At 30.2% G+C, this 21,908-nt stretch overlaps 1 protein-coding gene across 1 annotated transcript; it reads left to right on the forward strand.

The window, feature by feature from the left end:
- The first annotated feature begins 377 nt into the window (after positions 1 to 377).
- Positions 378 to 8,979, forward strand: LOC115887350. Its single transcript, XM_030906769.1, has 4 exons — positions 378 to 492; positions 1,110 to 1,162; positions 2,507 to 2,699; positions 8,752 to 8,979. Exons 1-4 carry the CDS (start codon positions 478 to 480, stop codon positions 8,914 to 8,916), a joined length of 426 nt encoding a protein of 141 aa, XP_030762629.1. The 5' UTR covers positions 378 to 477; the 3' UTR covers positions 8,917 to 8,979.
- The last annotated feature ends 12,929 nt before the right edge of the window (positions 8,980 to 21,908 follow it).

Below are 21,908 nucleotides of genomic sequence, written 5' to 3' on the forward strand. Positions count from 1 at the left end.
TGTCAAAGCCCTGGGACTGTATGATGAGTTATAACTCAAGAAAGGGGGACACAATAGATCTGTAAAGTCGCACTGATTAACCCCCCTCCCACTTATTCTAAATTCTAATCCTTTATAGCTAAGAAACAAGGCAAAATCGGAGCTACGCTGATATAAAAAATAAATTTTATTTTTACGTAAAGAATCTCCCCACGAGAGATAGCACATATTTTTGAAACACCCTGTATATTCCAGTTTTCTCTATAAACTTTGCCGAAAACTAGTGAAAAATCAACCGCTACCAACTGAATCGTTCTAACTTTCGTTGCCGCTAACGAGTGTATCTAAAATTGCGTGAAGTATAATTCATTTCTTTCCGTTAAAGAAACTGTGCAAGACGTAAAAATTAACACAGAAATTTACCAGATTGCAAGTGAGGTCGGTGGTTTATAAAAAAGCCTGAGCAATATCTAATATTTTATTAAATAAATTCTGATTATGCAGATTACAAATGTAAGTGTTTTAAATATTTCTAATTAATATAAGCTGATTAAAAAGCGTAACGATTTTAATAAACAGTAATTTTTAAATGAATATATTTAATATAGTTTTAATTATTACAAAGCGTATAATATTTATTATATATGTATAATTTAAGTAGTTTTAATTGATAAAAACGACAAAAAAATAGTTTTTTATCATTTATTACAACTTATTACAAGATATTGAACTAAAAGGCATATATTTTTTATATTTATGTAATTATTATTAAATAAATTAAATTACTCTAAAATTGTGTATAATGTATAATCCGTTATTAGGCACATTATATTCTTTTGCCAAGTTTGTACTACTCTTGATTAGGTATATAAACAAGGGTACTACTTAAAAGTCTGTATACAGTATGTTCCCGGATTGTATTTACAAGATGAAATTTTTTTTTATTATTGACATTTTGAGAAAAATGCATTCGTCTAGAGATTTACCTCGACAAAATTATAATAGATTGACAATCTCCAGCCGCCTTTATAGCCATTTTTTTTCGATCATACGGTATTTAACATATAGATGGAGCTGTACCGAATTTTGTATACCTTTTTATATAGTTTAATTTTTTTTCTCATTTTTAGATTATATTAATATTCGTGCAATATGGGTTTTTGTTAGCTATATATAACCATGGGTGAGTAAAATAATAATATAACATATAATAATACTATTGCTAAATTACTTCTTAGAGAAAATCTATATTTTTTAATGTTTAAGTTTGAATAAGAAGAGGTAATTACGGAAAGTTTATAGTTTTCGAGATGTACTTAAAATATATATTTTTTATATACCATTTTCTATTGTTTACAGAAGTTAATCACCGCGATGCATTGTGTACCCATTTTTTGAGTTATACCTTATCATATAGTCTCATAGTTTTGACAAAAGCCAGTATGTGAGACGGTTTTACAGTGGTTACTTCTCTATCTCCGATTTAGTGGTACTAAAATTTAAGGCACGAATGGTTGTCGTCTAGGCGCACTTAGTGACGATGTGTTCTGGTGTTTCCCTATTTTCTCAACAGAATCTGCATTTACCGTTGTTTCTTAGCATGTTAAGAAAAGAGTCTTCCAGGTTTTTTATTTCTGCTTTAAGTGGGTTTCCACATGGGAAGCAGAACCGTTCTGGTCCAGTTATTTGGGTGTTCGCTCCTTCTTTCGCTAGATTGCTTGCTGTTTTATTACCTTCTATCTCTTGGTGGGCTGGTACCTAGAATAGGAGGACTTATTTTCTGTATTTAATTTGTTTAGCTTATGCATTTTTTGACCAACTTCAAATTGATGGCTATTCAGTTGATCGCTTTTAAGGCTACCCAGTTGATCGGTTTTAAAATGCCCAGGTGGGATAAGATGGCTACTTTTTGTTTTCGATAGTTTCTATTTAAGATAAGCAGTATCTTTCGATGCCGTAGATTTTTGCCTGAAGGATGCTGGGGTATGTGCCCATTGGTTCGGAGTGTTTAATTTTCGGCCCATATACTCCTATGCCTTCTGCATTAATTTTGGAAGCATCAGTATACCATGTTATGGTATGGTCTTTTAACTGCCGAGCAAACGTTTCTCTCTTTCAATTCTCAGTGACTGATCTAAACAATTTCAACACATTTCTAGAACTAACTTTTTTTTCTAACTAGACTGTAATATGTGTATCTTAAAGAATTTCTTAAAATTAAATAACAGCATTATTTCATTTTTTTATAATACTGTATAAGCATTAAATTATAACTGTAGAAAAATTGCTCTTTAGTAACGGGGTGAATTTTATAAGTACTTAATAATTTTTTATATGACATAATAATTTATTCAAAATTTATTTCATCAGAAGAGAGATTTTCCTCCCAACAAAAAAGCATTATTATTTATTTAAATTAAATTATAACGGATGTATTTGTATAGTTTCTATAAATTATTTCGCAAAATATTAAAAATAGAATAATATTAGTTAAATTGATTTTGTATATTTGTATTTTATATTCCAGTGTCCTGAAAGTACCAAAATATCAAATTCCAAGAGATATCTACACTAAAGAATATACTGGTATAGTACCAAGATTTCACCGTTTTAATAAACATAACATAATAATAGGAAGGAATTCACCTGCATCATTTGGCATTCATAATAACATTCATGGATTTTACATTAATGGATACGGTGCTATTTATGCGCCATCGGTAAGTTTTTTTTGTGTATATGTGTGTATATGATACAGGCAAAGTTTGAAATCCGACTTTGTACAGAATTCCTAGGAGTTATATATAAAATTCTTAAAACTATCAGGACCATAGTATGAAATAAATTTTATTATATATATCTCCTAGGCATTTTATAGAATACCGATTCGATAATTGCAATGCATAAAATTTGGGCACTACCGGATCTCTTTACTTACTCGGTCATCATAATCATTTTCAGCTTATTCAACCATTTCCAATTATGGTTTAACCTCACATACTCTCTTTGTAGTTGGGCCCATTGTTGTTTATTGTTGGCTATGTGGGCCCAATTTATCCCTGCTAATTTTCTAATATCATGGTCCCATCTTAGGTTTGGTCTTCCTCTAGGTCTCTTAATTCCTCGTGGGTACCATGCTGTAAGTTGTGGTCCATCTGTTATCCGTCCTTTTTGCCAGGTGTCCTGCCCATTTCCACTTGAGGGATTTGACCGAGATAAAGAGAGAGGCAAGTCGCGCCTCCAGAAATCCCTTTTTATTTATTTCCCATTCCGTTTTCCTGTTGGTTTTACAGCGAAGTCGTATATACAAAGGTTTATTAAAGGTCTGCATATGTGAAATACACATGCAATATACATGTCAAGTGTGAACAAATTTGGACAAGCCGTTTTTAACTAATTTAAGAAAAACTGATGATTGAGCTCAACCTACGATTGATTGCAATTTGTTGTGCTGACTACGTTACTATGTTTAGTACCTCCGGTTAAGTGTCCCGATGTGCATGTTTGTAATTTAAAACCTGTTCAAATTAGATAAAAGCATAAGGTTTACAATTATAAGTTGACAACTTAAGGTATGCTGACATTTGCCTGGTTTTACATTTTTACCTGTTCAATTTTAATTTAAAAACAGATGCAGTTTTTCTTAAATTTGTTATAAACGGCTTGCCCAAAATTATTCAAATTTAGCATGTGTTTTCAGCATATCTTTACACCCTTTAAAAACCTATTTACTACTTCGCTGTAAAGTCCATAGGGGAGCCAATATTTGGACATTTTTTAATTTGCATGGGATTTCCTATGTTTCCGATCCACCGCCCGATATACCGGGTGCTTATTAAAAGTGGCTATCCTATAATTTTTTATTTTATTTTTTTAGATAAAAAAATGAGATTTGGTATGTTAGTATATGACATAAATTTGGATTGATTGACGTATTCAATTGTTTTCGGTCACTTCCTGCTTTATCGGAAATGACTACAACTTTTGATTTTTTAGTGGCACCCTCGATATTTTTTTACTTTATTCGATAGAAAGTAACACTCTGAATAGAATGACATATATGTCAACTTTTGATATTTTCTCATATGGTTTATTTGAAATTATAACTTGCGGTTCGTAACGAAAATTTGACTCGACATACCAAGTATGTTTATCAAACTATTCGTAAAAAATGCTTTTTTCAAATATGCTAATAAGCACTCTAGATTGAAATTTAAAATACATCTTTCTATTAACCGAGAATGTCAAAAGTTGACATATGATATGTCATTCTATTCAGAATGTCATTTTCTATCGAATAAAGTAAAAAAATACCGAGGGTGCCATTTAATAATCAAAAGTTGTAGTTATTTCCCGAGAAACAGGAAGTGACCAAAAACAATTGAATACGTCAATCAGTCCTGATTTATGTCATATACTAACGTACCAAGTCTCGTTATTTTATCTGATAAAATAAAAAGTTATAAGGGTGAGCCACTCTTGAGACGCACCCGGTATAAAAATTTCTATAAAACGACGAATTTTGTCTGAAACAACAATATTTAACAAATATCTAATTGGTAGGCCAAGAGAATTTGTACGTTACAGGTCAAGTCCGCGGGCTAAATCCGCAGACTAAATCTACAGGCCTAATCCGCAAAACTTCTGGCGTATGAGGGGCTAGTCCGAAGATTGTTCTTACTTAAATCAAGAAAGAACGTTTTCTCGGTAGTAAGTTCGGAAACACTTCCCATAACTTTCTTAAACTTGATGTTGAAAAATATTAAAGTTATTGGGCTAAATCGAATTCAGTTAGTTAATGCTTAACCGATATTTTTTCACACGCGGACGATTTGACCCCGCCCACACGATCCCTTGACGAGGTTCAACGTCCGCCCAATTAAAAGCTCGTCTTAACAAAACTACTCGTTTTATAGCCGATTTAGGCTAAACGTATGCAACCAAGAAGCTTATGAAGATGCGTCGACCCGTTTTTGATTCCATGAACCTCTTAAGTACGGCTATAAGTGGTTTTAATGGAGTCGCACCGTGTTTAGACCGTTTTTATTAAGTTAACAGGTATATAATATGACCTCCCTATTCAATAATCTCTCCTCGAGCTAACAAAGAATCTGAAATAAGATAATTTAGAAGGCATTACTTATGTGTTAAAAAAATAATGCACCTCATATGGTGTAAATTCATATCTATTTTTGAAATGAAAATATTTCAGAAAATTGTCCGAAAAATGTATTGACAAGACTTCCCGCCAAAACTTATAATTATTGTTTTAAATCGCGTACGTTGTAGAGCGCTACTATACAGGGTGTCCCAGAAATAAGTATAGATATTTTAACTGGTAGTATATTTCAATCCCACAAACACGCCTATGAGGTTTTTTCGCGGAAAAAAAAATTGAAAATTTGGAAGTTTTTAAAAAAAAAATTTTTAATTTTTTTTAGTTTTTAGATAAAAAAAACATTATTTCTTGATAATATGGTAACATTGGTAGTAGATTAAATTTACAAGAAAGAAAACCCAGAAAAGATCCAGTGGTTCTCAAAATTTAAGCAAAAAATCATTTTTTTTGGAAACTTTCAAAGTAAAATAACTCGATTATTTTGGACTTATTTGAAAAACGGTAAAGAGAATATATGTTTCTTTTATCGAGATCTAGTACCCCTTAAAATATCTGTACTTATTTCTGGGACACCCTGTATAGTGATTGATGAACCGCAAGCAAGGGACAAAGCATTTTCTCCTGTCCAATTCAGCATCTTCAAAAATTTAGGAATACAAAAACAAAAAAAATTGAACTGTTCTTGTTGCAAAAATGTCGAAAAGTGTATAAAGCGTGTTTTTTTGTTGATTATTTTCTGCATCAGCTTTGCAACGGTGGTTGACTTCCATTCACCTAGCCTTTTTATAGTAATATCTCCATCACAATATCTACAAGTTTTATCACAATTTTATCTACAAGCTGTATTTATTAATATCTAATGTTTTACATGAAGAATTATAATACACTTATACAAATATGGAGAGGATCTCAAATGGCAGAATATTGATAAAATAATAATGCAAAAGTTATGAAATATATCGGAAATCCATTAAGAGAGGAAATCGAATCGTCTATGCACACATGAACAAGTAGGTCTGTAATAATTAAATTAACGTATTTCATTTATCTGGTTGCCGAACTTTAAACAATCAATTCGCTACGCACATATAAAAGGAAATTCAATTTCTCTTATTAATAGGTAAAAGATACACTTTTAGGATAATATAGTAATATCCGGAAAATATTTTCAGTAGATGGTAATTACCTGAAATATCTAAATTTATTCAAATGATATAAAGATATTTATTTAATAAACTTTACGACAGGCAAAACAATTTTTCTTTTTACTTTTTATATTTTTTTTAAATTTTTTCTCTACTTTCGATTTTTCGAAATTAGAAAAAATACACAGCTAAAGGCAAGAAAATATTATTTATTAATATACACTAAAGCTGTAAGAATTTTGTTCATTTCAGATATTTATTTATATATACAAAACACTTTATTTTTGCACTGGACGCGCGTTTCGCTAACCATGTTTGCATCGTCTACTGATGCGAAAGTAATTTATTATTTTGCTGCTATAACACCAAAGGTTCCAACCCCCAACTATGCCCTAACTGTAATAATGTAACGGTTTTTAAAACCGTCACTTACTTTATATGATAGAGATCTATCGATTAAAAATATTTTCAATATGGCGGCACTTCCGGAAATAACGAAAGTTGACAGCAACTTTCTTATTTTAAATGCGTACCCCCATTTTTTTATTACATTCTTAAATGTTCTGTAAAATTCTATTGAATATGGATGTTAAACACTCTATATCTAACATTAACCGTTTTTGAGAAAAAAATATTTAAAATTTTTGGACAAAAAAAACTACCTCTCATAAAAATTTGTATAGTCTAAAAGTCATATTGACTGTGACATAAAGAGAACACATGTGACTATCTATTTCAAAAATTAAATTGTTCAAATGAGCGATTAAAATTATCATAAATCATTTTTTTCAAATGAAAACAAACTTTTTTTATTTCACTAATGAAAAGGTTTTTTAATTCGCTACTTTTTAACTATACATATTCCTATACCTAAAATAAATCGTTTTTAAGTTATTTAAGATTTAATTTGAAAACCTATATTTTCCTTGATTTTATCTAGCTTCCTTTGACATGGCAAACAGTCAGACAATTTATTTCCATCTGTCAGAAAATGAATTATTTGAATTTCCTAATTATAAATACTGCCTGCCTTAAAAGTTTAAAAAGTGTATTTATAAACATATATCTCGTATTTTGGCTCTTTAGTGATATAGTTGATTTTATTAATAATATTACATTACAGATCTAATATACAGATCTATTGTTTTACGTCACTTAACCTTTAAGGTCATAGGCTACTGGTTAAAATCAAGAAAAATATACGCTTTTAAGCTAAATCTTAAATAACTTAAAAACGATTTATTTTAGGTATAGGAACATGTATAGTCAAAAACGAATTGAAAAGCCTTTTAAATAAAAAAAGTGGGTTTCCATTTGAAAAAAATGATTTATGATAATTTTGTAATAGCTCAATTCTATGACAGCTGCGGCCCTATTATATGACACTCGGACAATTTAATTTTTGAAATAGATAGCCACATGTTTTCTCTTTATGGCTTTAGTGGTTGTGCTAATCACTAAATTTGTCACTAAATTTGACGTTTAGGCTATACACATATTTTTGACAGGCAGTTTTTTTCGTTCAAAAGTTTTAAATATTTTTTTTCTCAAAAACGGTCAATGTTAGGTATAGAGTGTTTTCATCAAATCAAAATTCATAAAATTTTAAAAAGAATTTAAATATGTAATAAAAAATGGGGGCACCCATTTAAAATGAGAAAGTTGCTGTCAACTTCCGGAAGTACAACTTCCTGTATTTCCGGAAGTGCCACCATATTAAAAATATTTTTAATCGATAGATCTCGTTATGAAACTATGATGTGAAAAAAATCTCCGAGCTAGATGTTGTAGTTCTCTAGAAACTTGTAATGCACGCTCAGCCTGGGACACCCTGTATATTGAAAAGTACACCAGCCGAAGGAGAAACTCTTTCAAGTTGAACGCTAGTTGGCGGAATTGTTAACGGGTGACCATATTCTTTAGGCAAATAACTCCCCTGATCTCCCTCTTTCTCAAAAAGGGTTATTTCGATCTAGGGACAGTAACAAAAAATTATTTTTTAATTTTTGTTACCAAGTCCCGAAAGTACCGGGGCTCAAAGGGACCGGGAGCTTCCGGTACTTTCGAGACCGGGTTTTCTCGATTCTGAACCCTACTCTAAATATATTTAATACTATGTTACTTTTTTAAATATTTGATATATTTATATATAACTAATATTGAGTTAAAAATTGGAAAATATACATATTTAAATTCCATTCATTTTCCGATACTGTAATAAAGCCTAAAAAACATCCTCTAAAATTTCCACTGCTTTCAAATCCTGTTTAACTTATTCAAATATAACAAGTTTATGTAAAATAAACGAAATTTATATACGATATCTAGACACCAACACTTCGGTAGTATATAATATCGTTAATATTCGAGATATAAAAAATGTCTTTTAAACTTTTTCCTAATAATTAGAACTTATGTATAAGCCAAGACGTCCCGCTGTCCGGAGAAAGATATATATTATAAGATTTCTTTTTAATTTTAATTTTATTCATTCTTGTTTGTGTTCAGGCGGTGCAGCTTCCCATGCCTGTGGGGCCCGCGGCTCCGATGCATTTCGGCTGGAACCAGCAAAGGAACCATCTCGGCAGTACCGACAGCGTCAAACCGGTCACAGAGGAACAACCTGACGATTTCAAGTACGACTTTAGGACGAAGACGCATTCGATACGATGAGATATCGTATTTGCAATACGTAATGGGCTAGAGATTAAAATAAAATCCACTAGTTTACAGGAAACTTTCAGAAAATGCAAATTGTAAATAGTTTTAGTATATTTTACATATTAAAAATTTACCTATAGATATAAATAGCAGCAGTTTTTCTCCAATATTAGTGCTGTCCCACCCGTTGAATAAATAGACTATCGAAGTAAACTACATGATTTCTTAAGCTTTATTCAGAACCTCGAAATTAGTGGAATAAATTAGTGGTTTCTATTACAATTTATACTTAGAAGCAGGGTTCGGAAAACTACATGTTACTTTTAAAAACTACATAAACTACATTACATGTAGTTAATGTAGTTTATGTAGAGGGTGTAGTTTATGTAACCTATGTATGTAACTTTCAAATATCAAAGGTTTGAGGTGAGGTTATAATAAGTTGAAGCTTTAAAAACACATAATGTATTTAAGAAAACAGAAGAAATATGGCTTTAAATATAATATTTACATCATATTATCTCTATTACACCTCATACAAAGGAAAATTATTCATAATATCAATACATAGTTTATTAACGTAGTTTTCATGTAGTTAATGAACGGGAAAATACGTAGTTTTTGAAGAAAAACTACATGTAGTTAATCAGGTAAATTACGTCTTAATTAACTACTCCCGAACCCTGCTTAGAAGTTTAAGATCATTCACAAGTCTAAAAAAAAAATTAATAGAATATCCTAACAACATCTTGCCGTGATCAGTTGTATCTTTTTATTCTTAATCTAAGGTTGTATGCATAGAGACAGCCTAATAATTAGCTTATAAAGTAATAAACTTTTGATTCCTAACGGATGATAATCAGAGGCCAAATGACATTACTTGCAAATTTTAAAGTATAATTAGTCGAAAATATTTGTTAACTTTTTCTACTAATTGAACGTTTCTACAGTTTCCAACACTAATTTTGATGTTCGTAATGCTTACATTGAAATTAGGTGAACAAACTTCTACGCTAATTGAAACCACTAATTTATTCTTCTAATTCGGAGGTTCTGAATGAAGCTTTACTGAATTAATATAAGCTTATATCGTCTTGGTTACACTAACCGTAAATAGAGTCATAACCTGGTCATAACTCTCTTGGGACATTATTAACGGGAATTACGATGCCATAATTCCCTCATTAACCTATATAGGTTATAATTATGTAATTCAATAGAGATTTGTTAACGCTTGTTGTGCTTCTTCAGCTTCTTTTAATATTTCCTCCATTTTAATGGAAACGTACTCGAACGTGTGCGAATTACAAATTAGGTAGCTTTTATTGAAATTTAAATTTTAAGCTTTATTCAGAACCTCGAAATTTGTGGAATAAATTAGTGGTTTCAATTACAATTTATACTTAGAAAGAAGTTTAAGATCATTCACAAGTCAAAAAAATAATAAAATTGATAGAATATCCTAACAAGATCTTAGTTAGTATCCAGAGAGACAGCCTAATAATTAGCTTATAAAGTAATAAACTTTTGATTTCTAACGGATGATAATCATAGGCCAAAATGACATTACTCGCAAATTTTATAATTAACTAATTAAAAGTATAATTAGTCGAAAATATTTGTTAACTTTTTCTACTAATTGAACATTTCTACCACTAATTTTGATGTTCTGAATGCTTACATTGAAATTAGAGGAACAAACTTCTACGCTAATTGAAACCACTAATTTATTTTTCTAATTCGGAGGTTCTGAATGAAATTTTACTGAATTAATATAAGCTTATATCGTCTTGGTTACACTAACTAAGACGGGAAGTAGAGTCATAACCTGGTAATAACTCCCTTGGGACATTATTAACGGGAATTATTATGCCTTAATTCCCTCTACTTTTTATAGGTAATAATCATGTAATCAATAAAGATTTATTAACACTTGTTGTGCTTCTTCAGCTTCTTTTAATATTTCCTCCATTTTAATGGAAACGTACTCGAACGTGTGCGAATTACAAATTAGGTAGCTTTTATTGAAATTTAAATTTTAAGCTTTATTCAGAACCTCGAAATTAGTGGAATAAATTAGTGGTTTCAATTACAATTTATACTGAGAAAGAAGTTTAAGATCATTCACAAGTCTAAAAAAATAAAATTGATAGAATATCCTAACAACATCTTGCCGTAGTTAGTTGTATCCATAGAGACAGCCTAATAATTAGCTTATAAAGTAATAAACTTTTGATTTCTAACGGATGATAATCATAGGCCAAAATGACATTACTCGCAAATTTTATAATTAACTAATTAAAAGTATAAATTAGTCGAAAATATTTATTAACTTTTTTTCTACTAATTGAACATTTCTACCACTAATTTTGATGTTCTGAATGCTTACATTGAAATTAGAGGAACAAACTTCTACGCTAATTGAAACCACTAATTTATTTTTTCTAATTCGGAGGTTCTGAATGAAATTTTACTGAATTAATATAAGCTTATATCGTCTTGGTTACACTAGCTCTAAGACGGGGAAGTAGAGTCATAACCTGGTAATAACTCCTTGGGACATTATTAGCGGGAATTATTATGCCTTTAATTCCCTCTACTTTTATAGGTAATAATCATGTAATCAATAAAGATTTGCAACACTAGTTGTGCTTCTTCAGCTTCTTTTTTAATATTTCCTCCATTTTAATGGAAACGTACTCGAACGTGTGCGAATTACAAATTAGGTAACTTTTTATTGAAATTTAAATTTTAAGCTTTATTCAGAACCTCGGAAATTAGTGGAATAAATTAGTGGTTTTTCTACAATTTATACTGAGAAAGAAGTTTAAGATCATTCACAAGTCTAAAAAAATAAAATTGATAGAATATCCTAACAACATCTTGCCGTAGTTAGTTGTATCCATAGAGACAGCCTAATAATTAGCTTATAAAGTAATAAACTTTTGATTTCTAACGGATGATAATCATAGGCCAAAATGACATTACTCGCAAATTTTATAATTAAATAATTAAAAGTATAATTAGTCGAAAATATTTGTTAACTTTTTCTACTAATTGAACATTTCTACCACTAATTTTGATGTTCTGAATGCTTACATTGAAATTAGAGGAACAAACTTCTACGCTAATTGAAAGCACTAATTTATTTTTCTAATTCGGAGGTTCTGAATGAAATTTTACTGAATTAATATAAGATTATTCGTCTTGGTTACACTAACTAAGACGGGATGTAGAGTCATAACCTGGTAATAACTACCTTGGGACATTATTAACGGGAATTATTATACCGTAATTCCCTCTACTTTTTATAGGTAATAACCATGTAATTCAATAAAGATTTGTAAACGCTTGTTGTGCTTCTTCAGCTCCTTTTAATATTTCCTCTATTTTAATCGAAACGTACTTGAACGGTATGCCCAATTTATGCAAAAGGCGTTTTTTACAAAAAACTGAAGTCGATTGACAACAACCGTCAGTTTATAAAGTTATTTAATGCAATAGTGACCTGATATAAAAAAAAGTTTCCACCAGCAGCGCTAATACAAATATAAAGGCTTATTAATAAATGCAACGTTTCTGTCGTTTTAAAATAGGATAAAATACATTAAATTTAGTAAGAAATAAAAACTTTATATGTACCAAGGGAACTATAAAGTGTTAATAACCTCGGGAAATTGTTGTCCCTCAAGCCATAGAACCGAAAGTTTGCCCTTAAAATTCCATTCATACATAAATAGGTAACTATTAATATAGACTAATGTTAACCTTCTTTATTTAATTTTAGGTCGGAAGTAAACATGATAATAATCTAAGAATATTTACAAAGAATATTATTGGGCTACGCAAAATACTTTTCTTTACAATAACTGCAATATTTAAGGGGGTGATTCTTGGACCATGTATATATGTCCTAAATATCTTAACTTTTCAAATACAGGGTGGTAAAATATTTTAATATTTTTTTTAAAATATCTCTGATGTCATATTTGATACACGTCTTCCATACATCAAAATGCATATTTTGATAAACAAAAAAAAAGTTTTATTTCTTAATTTCCTTCCAGCCGACGATGCAGAAACGAATTGCACACAACCTTAGATTAAGAATAAACACACAACAGTCACCGCATCAGATTTTCAGCAATTTGACCCTGAAGTAAACTGACTTTAATTTTTTTTAAGCAATAAATATGCACCGGACGAAAAAATCAAGAAATAAAAATTGTTTAGAAATGAATGGAGATTTTGAAAAGGATTTTTATTTCAAGAGAAGTCAGTGGTGTATCAATTTTTTATTCAAAAATATTCAATACAAAACCCGCATGGACGGCACTGGTTGAAATAAATAAAATTATTTGTACATCAAAAATGGTATTTTGATGTATAGAAGACGTGTATCATGTTTCTTAAAGACATCTATAATAAAATCAGAATTATTATGGGAAAAAAATTATTTTACAAAATTTTACCACCCTGTATGTTTAGGGCGTACATTCATCGGAAGACATATTGCAATATTAGTTGTGACTGAATTATTAAGTATGGATGTAAAATATTAATATAAAAATAAATTATTTTAATTTAAAATATCATTTTTACTGCCGGAGCTAATTTGAACGAGGCCTGCCTTTTTTTTAACCATCTGGTCTGTAACGCAATGCGCCTCAATAGATTTTGGACCCTTATTTTGGATCAAAAGCATGATGTAGTTTTTCAAACGTTTACCCATACAGATACCCCGAGAAAAATTAAAGGTTTTCCTTGATTTAAGTAAAAACAATCTTCGGATTGTCACGGGGTTTCTAACAGGACACTGTCTCCTCAACGAACACCTCAGTAGGCTGAAGCTGATAAACAACGGCGAATGCAGATTCTGTGAGGAAACCCGAGAACGGGAAATGGGGAAACACCAGAACACCTTATCACTGAGTGCGCCGAGACGACGACCATTCGTGCCATGAACTTTGGTACGGCTGATGTCGAGGATGAAGAGCTGGCCTCCGTGGAGCCGTCTCAGATACCGGCTTTTGTTAAAGCCCTGAGACTGAATGATGAGTTATAACTCGTTATAACTCAAGAAAGGGGAACACACAATAGATCTATAAGGTAGCGGTGATTAACTCCCCTCCTAAACATTCTACATTCTACATTCATTCTACATGATGTAGTTTTTCAAACGAAGATTATTACTGGCATGAAAATAAATTATATACTATGTGGCCCCATCTATTTACCGACTGAAGAATTATAACCCGTGTCTGTATTAAAGCACGTACCACCTACCTTTTCGGTAAGCTAACTTTCCATCTTTATTTAAAGATGTCGCTAGATGGTACTACCGCTTTATTTGTATTTTTGACTATTTTAGGTACATTTTTATTTTGTTTATTTCGTGTTAGAGGTTTCTATCAGAAAACTATTTGACAAAGTAATAAAACCAAAGATAGTTAGAACCTTAGTACCTAATTAGATATTTGTGATATCATTATAAATCACTATTTATATATGTGGCAAAATAATTGATACCTACCATTCATATTTATTTGCTATATTGATGGGAATGAAAAGTACATTAATATTGTAATGTAAGGTTCGGAAGGTTGGTCAATCAAACAAAAGACTGCAAGACAAGAAATATTGATTTTTATTCTACCCATGGTTGTAATATGACTTAACAAAAGTTCTAAAATCCTGAAGACTGCAAGAAATATTGATTTTTATTCTACCATGGTTATAATATGGCTTAATAAAAGCTCTAAAATAATTACAATCGATAAGCAACCAAGTTAATATTTTTCTAGTCATGCTTACCTAACACCAGGTAAGGGGCATAGATCCCCAACACATTAATAATTTTTAGAGATGATTTTTATTTGGCTTTGAGTCGTTTTTTTTTGTTAGATTTAACTGTGTATTTAACATAATTTAAGTCTAACAACAAAAAAATAGATATAAAGCCAAGAAAAATCACCCCTAAAAATATATAATATACAGGTCGAAGAAAACCAAAACTAAAAAAAAATAATTTGATATATTTTGTGGTTGTTCGTAACTAGGGTCAGACTGGCCATATAGTCAGCCGGACCCCAGCCTTCGGTGGCCTCCCTGTCTAAGAAACCTACATGTAAAATATAGTTCATTATTATTCAAATGAGACAGAAAAAAGTGACGGTTTTATTCTGAGGTTATCCCCAAAACATTTTTTGGATTAAAAATATTTATATTTGTATTGTATTTTAGTTTGCATTGCACTAAGGGTAGATCCCGGATATCAAAAAAATTCTCAAAAAATTCCGCCCATTCCATCGTGGATACCAGTCGCAAAAAGTGAAATTTATAAAAACGAACTACGAGGTCCATCTATATATTTATGTATAAGAAAAGTAATGATGGAATACATAAATCTGTTTTCATATTAAATGTTTTCCACAAATATTGTTATTTATGCTAAAATATAAAGCAGTAAATAAGAAAAATCAGGTTTTTTATTTCTTACTGGGGATTAAAATAACTAGCGTGTACCAGCGACTTCGTTCGCGTCGAATTAATCATTTGTAATGGTGATGATAAAGCAAAGCAAGAATTTCCATTAACATACAAACTGGATAAAATTTTCTCACATTTATGTCAACATGAGAAAAAACAATATGGCGATATTATTATATAACTTGGTAATATTTGGGGGCAGTTTCATCTCGTTGGAATGTGACTTTCGAAAAATCCGTTTGCCAAAAATAAGCTTTTTACGTCAAGCAGTTTAAGCAGAATCGTGGTTAAGAAATTTTTTGGAACACCCTGTATAATTTTTTAAAAAAATTCAAAATATGTAAAACAACCAAATAAATTATGCTTGTCCAAGCGTTTTCCCGAAAGACTAACCGTTTTTTAAATAACAAATATTGTAATATTTGAGGGGCATTTTCACCCTCTTGGAATTTGAGATTCGAGAAACCCTTCCTTATCGAACATCTACACCCCACCGTTTGCCAAAAATCAGCTTTAAACGTCAAGTAGTTTAAGCAAAGTGTGAGTGGACCTGGATGATTTTTTTTAAATGTAACACCCTGTATATTATTGCATTTTTGGCTTCCTTTCAGATCACTTTACATAACCCTAAGATATGAATAAATATATTTCGAGAGTTTCAGAGATATTAAAAAATAAATCAAAAATATATATTTTTCAGCCCTTCTTAAAAAAATTATTAATACAAGAACTGTTCTATCAAAAAAATAATATACAGGGCGTTCCATTTAAAAAAACGAAGAAAAATTATTTTATATTTTAGTAAGTTTGGCGTAGAATTTTGAACATCCTGTATAATTTACGATTTTCATATTTATAGCAAAGTAAGAACAGACCATCTAATGTATATACCTAATATAGTTTTGATTTCAGAACAGTTCTTGTATTATTAATAATTTTTTTAAGAAGGGCTAAAAAATATATATTTTTGATTTATTTTTTAATATCTCTGAAACTATCGAAATATATTTATTCATATCTTAGGTTTATGTAAAGTGATCTGAAGGGAAGCCAAAAATGCAATAATATACAGGATGTTCCGTTTAAAAAAAATCATCCAGGTCCACTCACACTTTTTTGAGCCACCCTTTAGAAGTTAAAATATTTTCCTGAAATACATCCTGGTACATACTTTAGGTCTGCACTTAAACAAAATTCTCAAGTTTTTTATTCTAGGAGCTACAGATGCCCGACGCACTATTGCCGGACCCTGTATATTAGTATAGATAATAATAATGAAATTAGTATACCAATGACACATAATTTCATTTTAAACTCATAAGGCATAATAATTATAAAAACATTTTTTAAGGTTTTTTTCTATCATAAAAAGTTTTAAAAGTTAAAAAAAAATATATATATATATATAATTCCATATTAATAATTTTAAAAATAACAGCTAAAAATTAAAAGATCATATCGAGTTACTTGTGAGCCGAGTTGCAAGCTGACAGAAAACTCTTTAAAAAAATTATTTTTAAAATTTTAAAATTAATTTAATGATTTTTTAAGTCGTCTTTCGAAAGCTGACGTCTTGCTTTATGATTTAAATCTTTTAAAATATTTATTTAAGTCTTTTTATAAAATATTTCAGCCAAATTTTTGATATATATTTTTATGATAATCAACATCCAAGGGCCAGCAGATCAAAAACACCAACACTGTCGCTCCAGTCCTCAGCTTAAATATGCTATAGACATAGTATATGATATATACAGGGTGTCCCAGAAATAAGTGCAAGTATTTTAAAGGGTGGTAGATCTCGATGAAAGAAACATATTTTTTCTTTATCAAAGTCCAAAATAACGGAGTTATTTTGCTTTGAAAATTTACAAAAAAAATAATTTTTTGCTAAAATTTTGAGAACCACTGGATCTTTTCTGGATTTTCTTTATTGTAAATTTAATATAATACCTATGTTGCCATATTATCAAGAAACTATGTTTTTTAACTAAAAACTAAAAAAATTTCCAAAAAATTTTTCAAAAAATTTAGAATTTTCAAATTTTTTTCGCGAAAAAATCTCATAGGCGTGTTTCTGGGGTTGAACTATACTACCAGTTAAAATACTTGCACTTATTTCTGTGACACCCTGTATATGGTTATCAAAATATATCAACACTTTTTAACAGATATATACGACGACATCTAAACTGTAATGAATAGGTAAAAAAGCACTATAGAATTGGTTAAATCTCATAAAAGTTATGTTTTTAATGCTCATATAAGAAAATTTATATTAATATTAAAAAAATATGTACTTAAATTGAATTCTGGATATTTTGACTTGACGGTAATTATTTTGACTTAAGTCATTTTGTCGACTAAACTCGCAGATAATCATGATTTAAATCAAAAATATAGACTTAGGTCATAAAAACGGCTTATATTACATTATACTAATTTAAATCTTTACGAAAGTGGGTTGATTTAAAAAAAAATGACTTAGCAAGAGCTGACTTCTCATAGTATCTCTAACTAGTAATTTTAAATGGTAATTGTCTTAAAATCGAAATTTTGGCATAATTAAACTCCCGCCATGGTATTATTCATAAAGAATAAAATTATAAAGATTATTTTGAATTTTAAATCAGAAAACTAAAATATGTTAAAGATGTGAAAATCATTTGAATTTCTGCCGTCTTGTTAAGATGATCGCTTGTTGATGTTCTCATACGTTTGCCTCCTTTTCCAAAAAACGGTTCTTAATAACGTGTCAGTGAGCTTTACATGAGATATTACTTTAGTGATTAGTGAAATTTCTGATCTGCGAATGCGATTATTAATATTTGATAAACATTTCTTACTACTGCTCTTACAGATTACTACATATTGACTTATGCTGACTTTGTGGTATTAAACATTCGGTAAGCATTCGTAGACATATTTGTTACTTTGGCAATAGTGCATTGGGCATCTGTACCTCCTAGAATAAAAAAACTTGGGAATTTTGTTCAAGTGCAAACCTAAAGTACGTACTAGAATATAATTCAGGAAAATACTTTAACTCTCTTTTCGGGTGGCTCAAAAAAGTGTGAGTGGATGGGGATGATTTTTTTTAAATGGAACACCCTGTATATTATTGCATTTTTGGCTTCCTTTCAGATCACTTTACATAATCCTAAGAGATGATTAAATATTTTTTGATAGTTTCAGAGATAATAATAAATAAATAAAAAATATATATTTTTCAGCCTTTCTTAAAAAGTTTATTAAAAATACAAGAACTGTCCTAAAATCAAAACTATATTAGGTAATTACTTTAGATGGTCTGCACTTACTTTTCTATAAATGTGGTAATCGTAAATCATACAGAATGTTCAAAATTCTATGCCAAACTTTCTAAAATATAAAATGATTTTTCTTCGTTTTTTTTAAATATTTTTTATAAATTTTTATTAACCCTCTGTATATTATTTTTTCAATAGATAGAGAATTAAAAATTGAACATTTTTTGTATTTAAATATTTCAAAATTTTTAACTGTTTCGCAGATATTCGCGGTTTTATATTTCATATGGCATTTTCCACAGTAAATTTTTATCAAAGCTACCCAATAATTTTTCTCTTGTATTTTACCGTTGAGGGAGCCATATGAAATAATATTGCGTGTATCTGCGAAACCATTAAAAATTTTGAAATACTTTAAATACAAAAAATGTTCATTTTTTAATTCTCCATCTACTGAAAAAATATTTGCTAACATATTTACATTTCTCTAGGCATTCTTTGACCAAATTCGAATCAAATAGTTGGTTATTAAGTTGATCGCTTTTAATGCTAAAACTATCGGATAAAATGTCTACTTCTTGTTTTTGAAAGTTTCCATCTAAGTTTTACGTATTCGATAGGATGGTTCTGCTATAAGGATGCTGGGGTAGGTGCTCATTATTGGTTCGGAGTGGAATGGACAATTCAGATATAAGCCCAAATACAACAAACAAAACAAAGTTCCTGTCCATTGAAATTACTAGCAATTACCTACTAGATAAGAGAAAATTTAATTTTGTTTAAATTTTTTAATAGCAAACGCTTTTTTAAGAGCTTTCCTTTTCCACCATTTTTACCACTTAAGATCTATAGGTAGTTCAATGTATTATTATTCGTGTGTATTTAATTATACACTTATATAAAGGCTATAAGAAGAAAACACCGATTATTGCGTAGCATTTGGAGGATCTTAACCTTTTCGATCGCATCCATCTAGGAAGCGCCGACGGCTATCCAATATCACACGTACCTGGGTACACGATTATGCGAATTAGTGAAAGTGAAACTTATTTTGTAGTAATGCTTTTCAAGAGAGGAATCTCCCAGACCACCAATTATTTTTCACCGTCAATTTACAAACAGAGGCGTCCATTTTTTACTGTTTAATATGTTGTATAGGCAAGATAAAATCTGGAACGTATTTTGAATAAAAAAAGATGTGCATTTTCACAAGCGATAAAATTAATGGGTAGATTTCTCTGTGGTTTAAATGACGCTCTTAATATGCGACTTTCGTTATAATAGCTGTTTATTCTACAATTGAATACATAAATTTTGTATGTTATTGGCAAACAAGTTGCAGTATTATTCAAGGTGTCAGACAAATTACACTACCGGATCATAAAGAAACAACATTTATGAACTTCCGGTATAGTTTCAGAAAAAGTAGTAACTATATCTTATAATAAATTTTACATTAGAGAAACAGCTTTAAAAAGTGACATTCTTTGCGATAAAAATTTTACAATAATTATTGTATAAATAAAAAAAAGTTCGAAATCCACAATCCAATTTGTTATCGTACCATACGATAATTATAAAAAAGACCATGCCATAACGTGGTATACCAATGCTTCCAAAACCAAAGCAAGAACAGGATAGGAAGAAGTATTTGGACCAAAAACTAAATACTCGGAACGCCAATGGGCACATACCCCAGAATGGTTCAGGCAGAAAGTTACGCAATCGAAAGATGCATAGGTACAACTCATCTTAGATAGGAACTATAGCAAGAACTATGAACTATAAAGAATATATAGCAAGGGCTATATTATTTGATAGTCAAACAGCATTAAAAGCGACCAACTCAGTAACAATAATTAATTTGAAGTTAGTCAAAAAATGTCTAGAGAATCTGAACAAATTACGCAAAGAAAATATAGTCCTTCTGCTCTGGGGTGCCAGCTCCCCAATGGGGCGATGGCAATAAAAAAGCACGATCTAGATTAAAGTAAATATTCAGCTTCCATTTAGAATATCTTAGGTCAAACTCTCTTTCATTGACAAGATACAAGACCCTGAAAGGTAAGGGATACCTAATAGTGAATATTAATTTTTAAACAATGGTGTAACAAATATCAGTTTGTGAAAAGATTATAAGTAACATTGAGGGGTATGATCGTGTGTGCCCTGGACCTACTAATTTTCTCTTGTAGCTTTAGATTTTAGCTTGTATCGAAGGGGGGAATTTAATCATCGCGACTTTATACAGGGTGAGTCTAAAATAAGTGCAAATATTTTTAGGGGTGGTATATTTCGACCCAAGAAACACGAATATGAATATTTTTTCGCGAAAATTTTTTTTGAAAATTTGGAATTTTTTAAAACCATTTTTGGATTGTTTTTTTAATTTTTAGTTAAAAACATAACTTCTTAATACGACAAGATAAAAAATTAAATTGCCTAAAAAAAAGCAGAATAAAGTAGAGTAGTACAGATGCGTAAAAAAAGATTAAATTTACAAGAAAGAAAATCCAGAAAATATTCAGTGGTTCTCAAAATTTTAGCAAAAAAAATTTTTTTTCGAAATTTTCAAAGAAAAATAACTCGGTTATTTTGGATTTATTTGAAAAACGGTAACGAGAAATATGTTTCTTTTATCGAGATCTACCAGCCCTGAAAATATTTGCACTTATTTAAGACTCACCCTGTATATCTATTGTGTCCCCCTTTCTTGAGTTATAACTCATCATACAGTCTCAGGGCTTTGACAAAAGCCAGTATCTGAGACGGGTTTGCAGAGGTTAGTTCTCCATCTCCGATATCAGTCGTATCAAAATTTATGGCACGAATAGTTATCATCTCGGCGCACTTAGTGGTGAGGGGTTCTGGTGTTTCGCCACCAAATCAGCATTAGCCGTTGTTCCTTAGCTTGTGGCTTTAAATATGTGATATCAATTTCATGCTGAACAACTTTTTTAAGTATTTTTGCTTATCAAGAATAAACATTACTGAATAACGATGTACACTTTTAGCGAAAAGTTATTCAATTATTTCCCTCGATTTTTGACCGAGATTTACCGCACGCTACAGAACTAACTATTTTACAGCTTTTTTCGATAAATCGCAATAGTGTCACTGTTAATTTAAGTTTTGCCACAAAAAATCCTTCTAGATTTACTACCGCTAAACAACTATCAGTAGTAGAATAAATAATAAATAACATAAAATAAGCTCAGTAGAAACTGACAAAATTTTAAATCAAAT

The sequence above is a fragment of the Sitophilus oryzae genome, unplaced genomic scaffold (genome assembly GCF_002938485.1).
Source record: "Sitophilus oryzae breed Bouriz unplaced genomic scaffold, Soryzae_2.0 scaffold_562_pilon_pilon, whole genome shotgun sequence".
Taxonomy (NCBI): domain Eukaryota; kingdom Metazoa; phylum Arthropoda; class Insecta; order Coleoptera; family Curculionidae; genus Sitophilus; species Sitophilus oryzae.

Bases quoted from the DNA above. Each gene is read 5' to 3' on its own strand.
- LOC115887350 (XM_030906769.1), top strand. The intron at 1,163-2,506 runs GTGAGTAAAATA...TTTATATTCCAG, and splicing joins TTAGCTATATATAACCATGG to TGTCCTGAAAGTACCAAAAT. The intron at 2,700-8,751 runs GTAAGTTTTTTT...GTTTGTGTTCAG, and splicing joins GTGCTATTTATGCGCCATCG to GCGGTGCAGCTTCCCATGCC.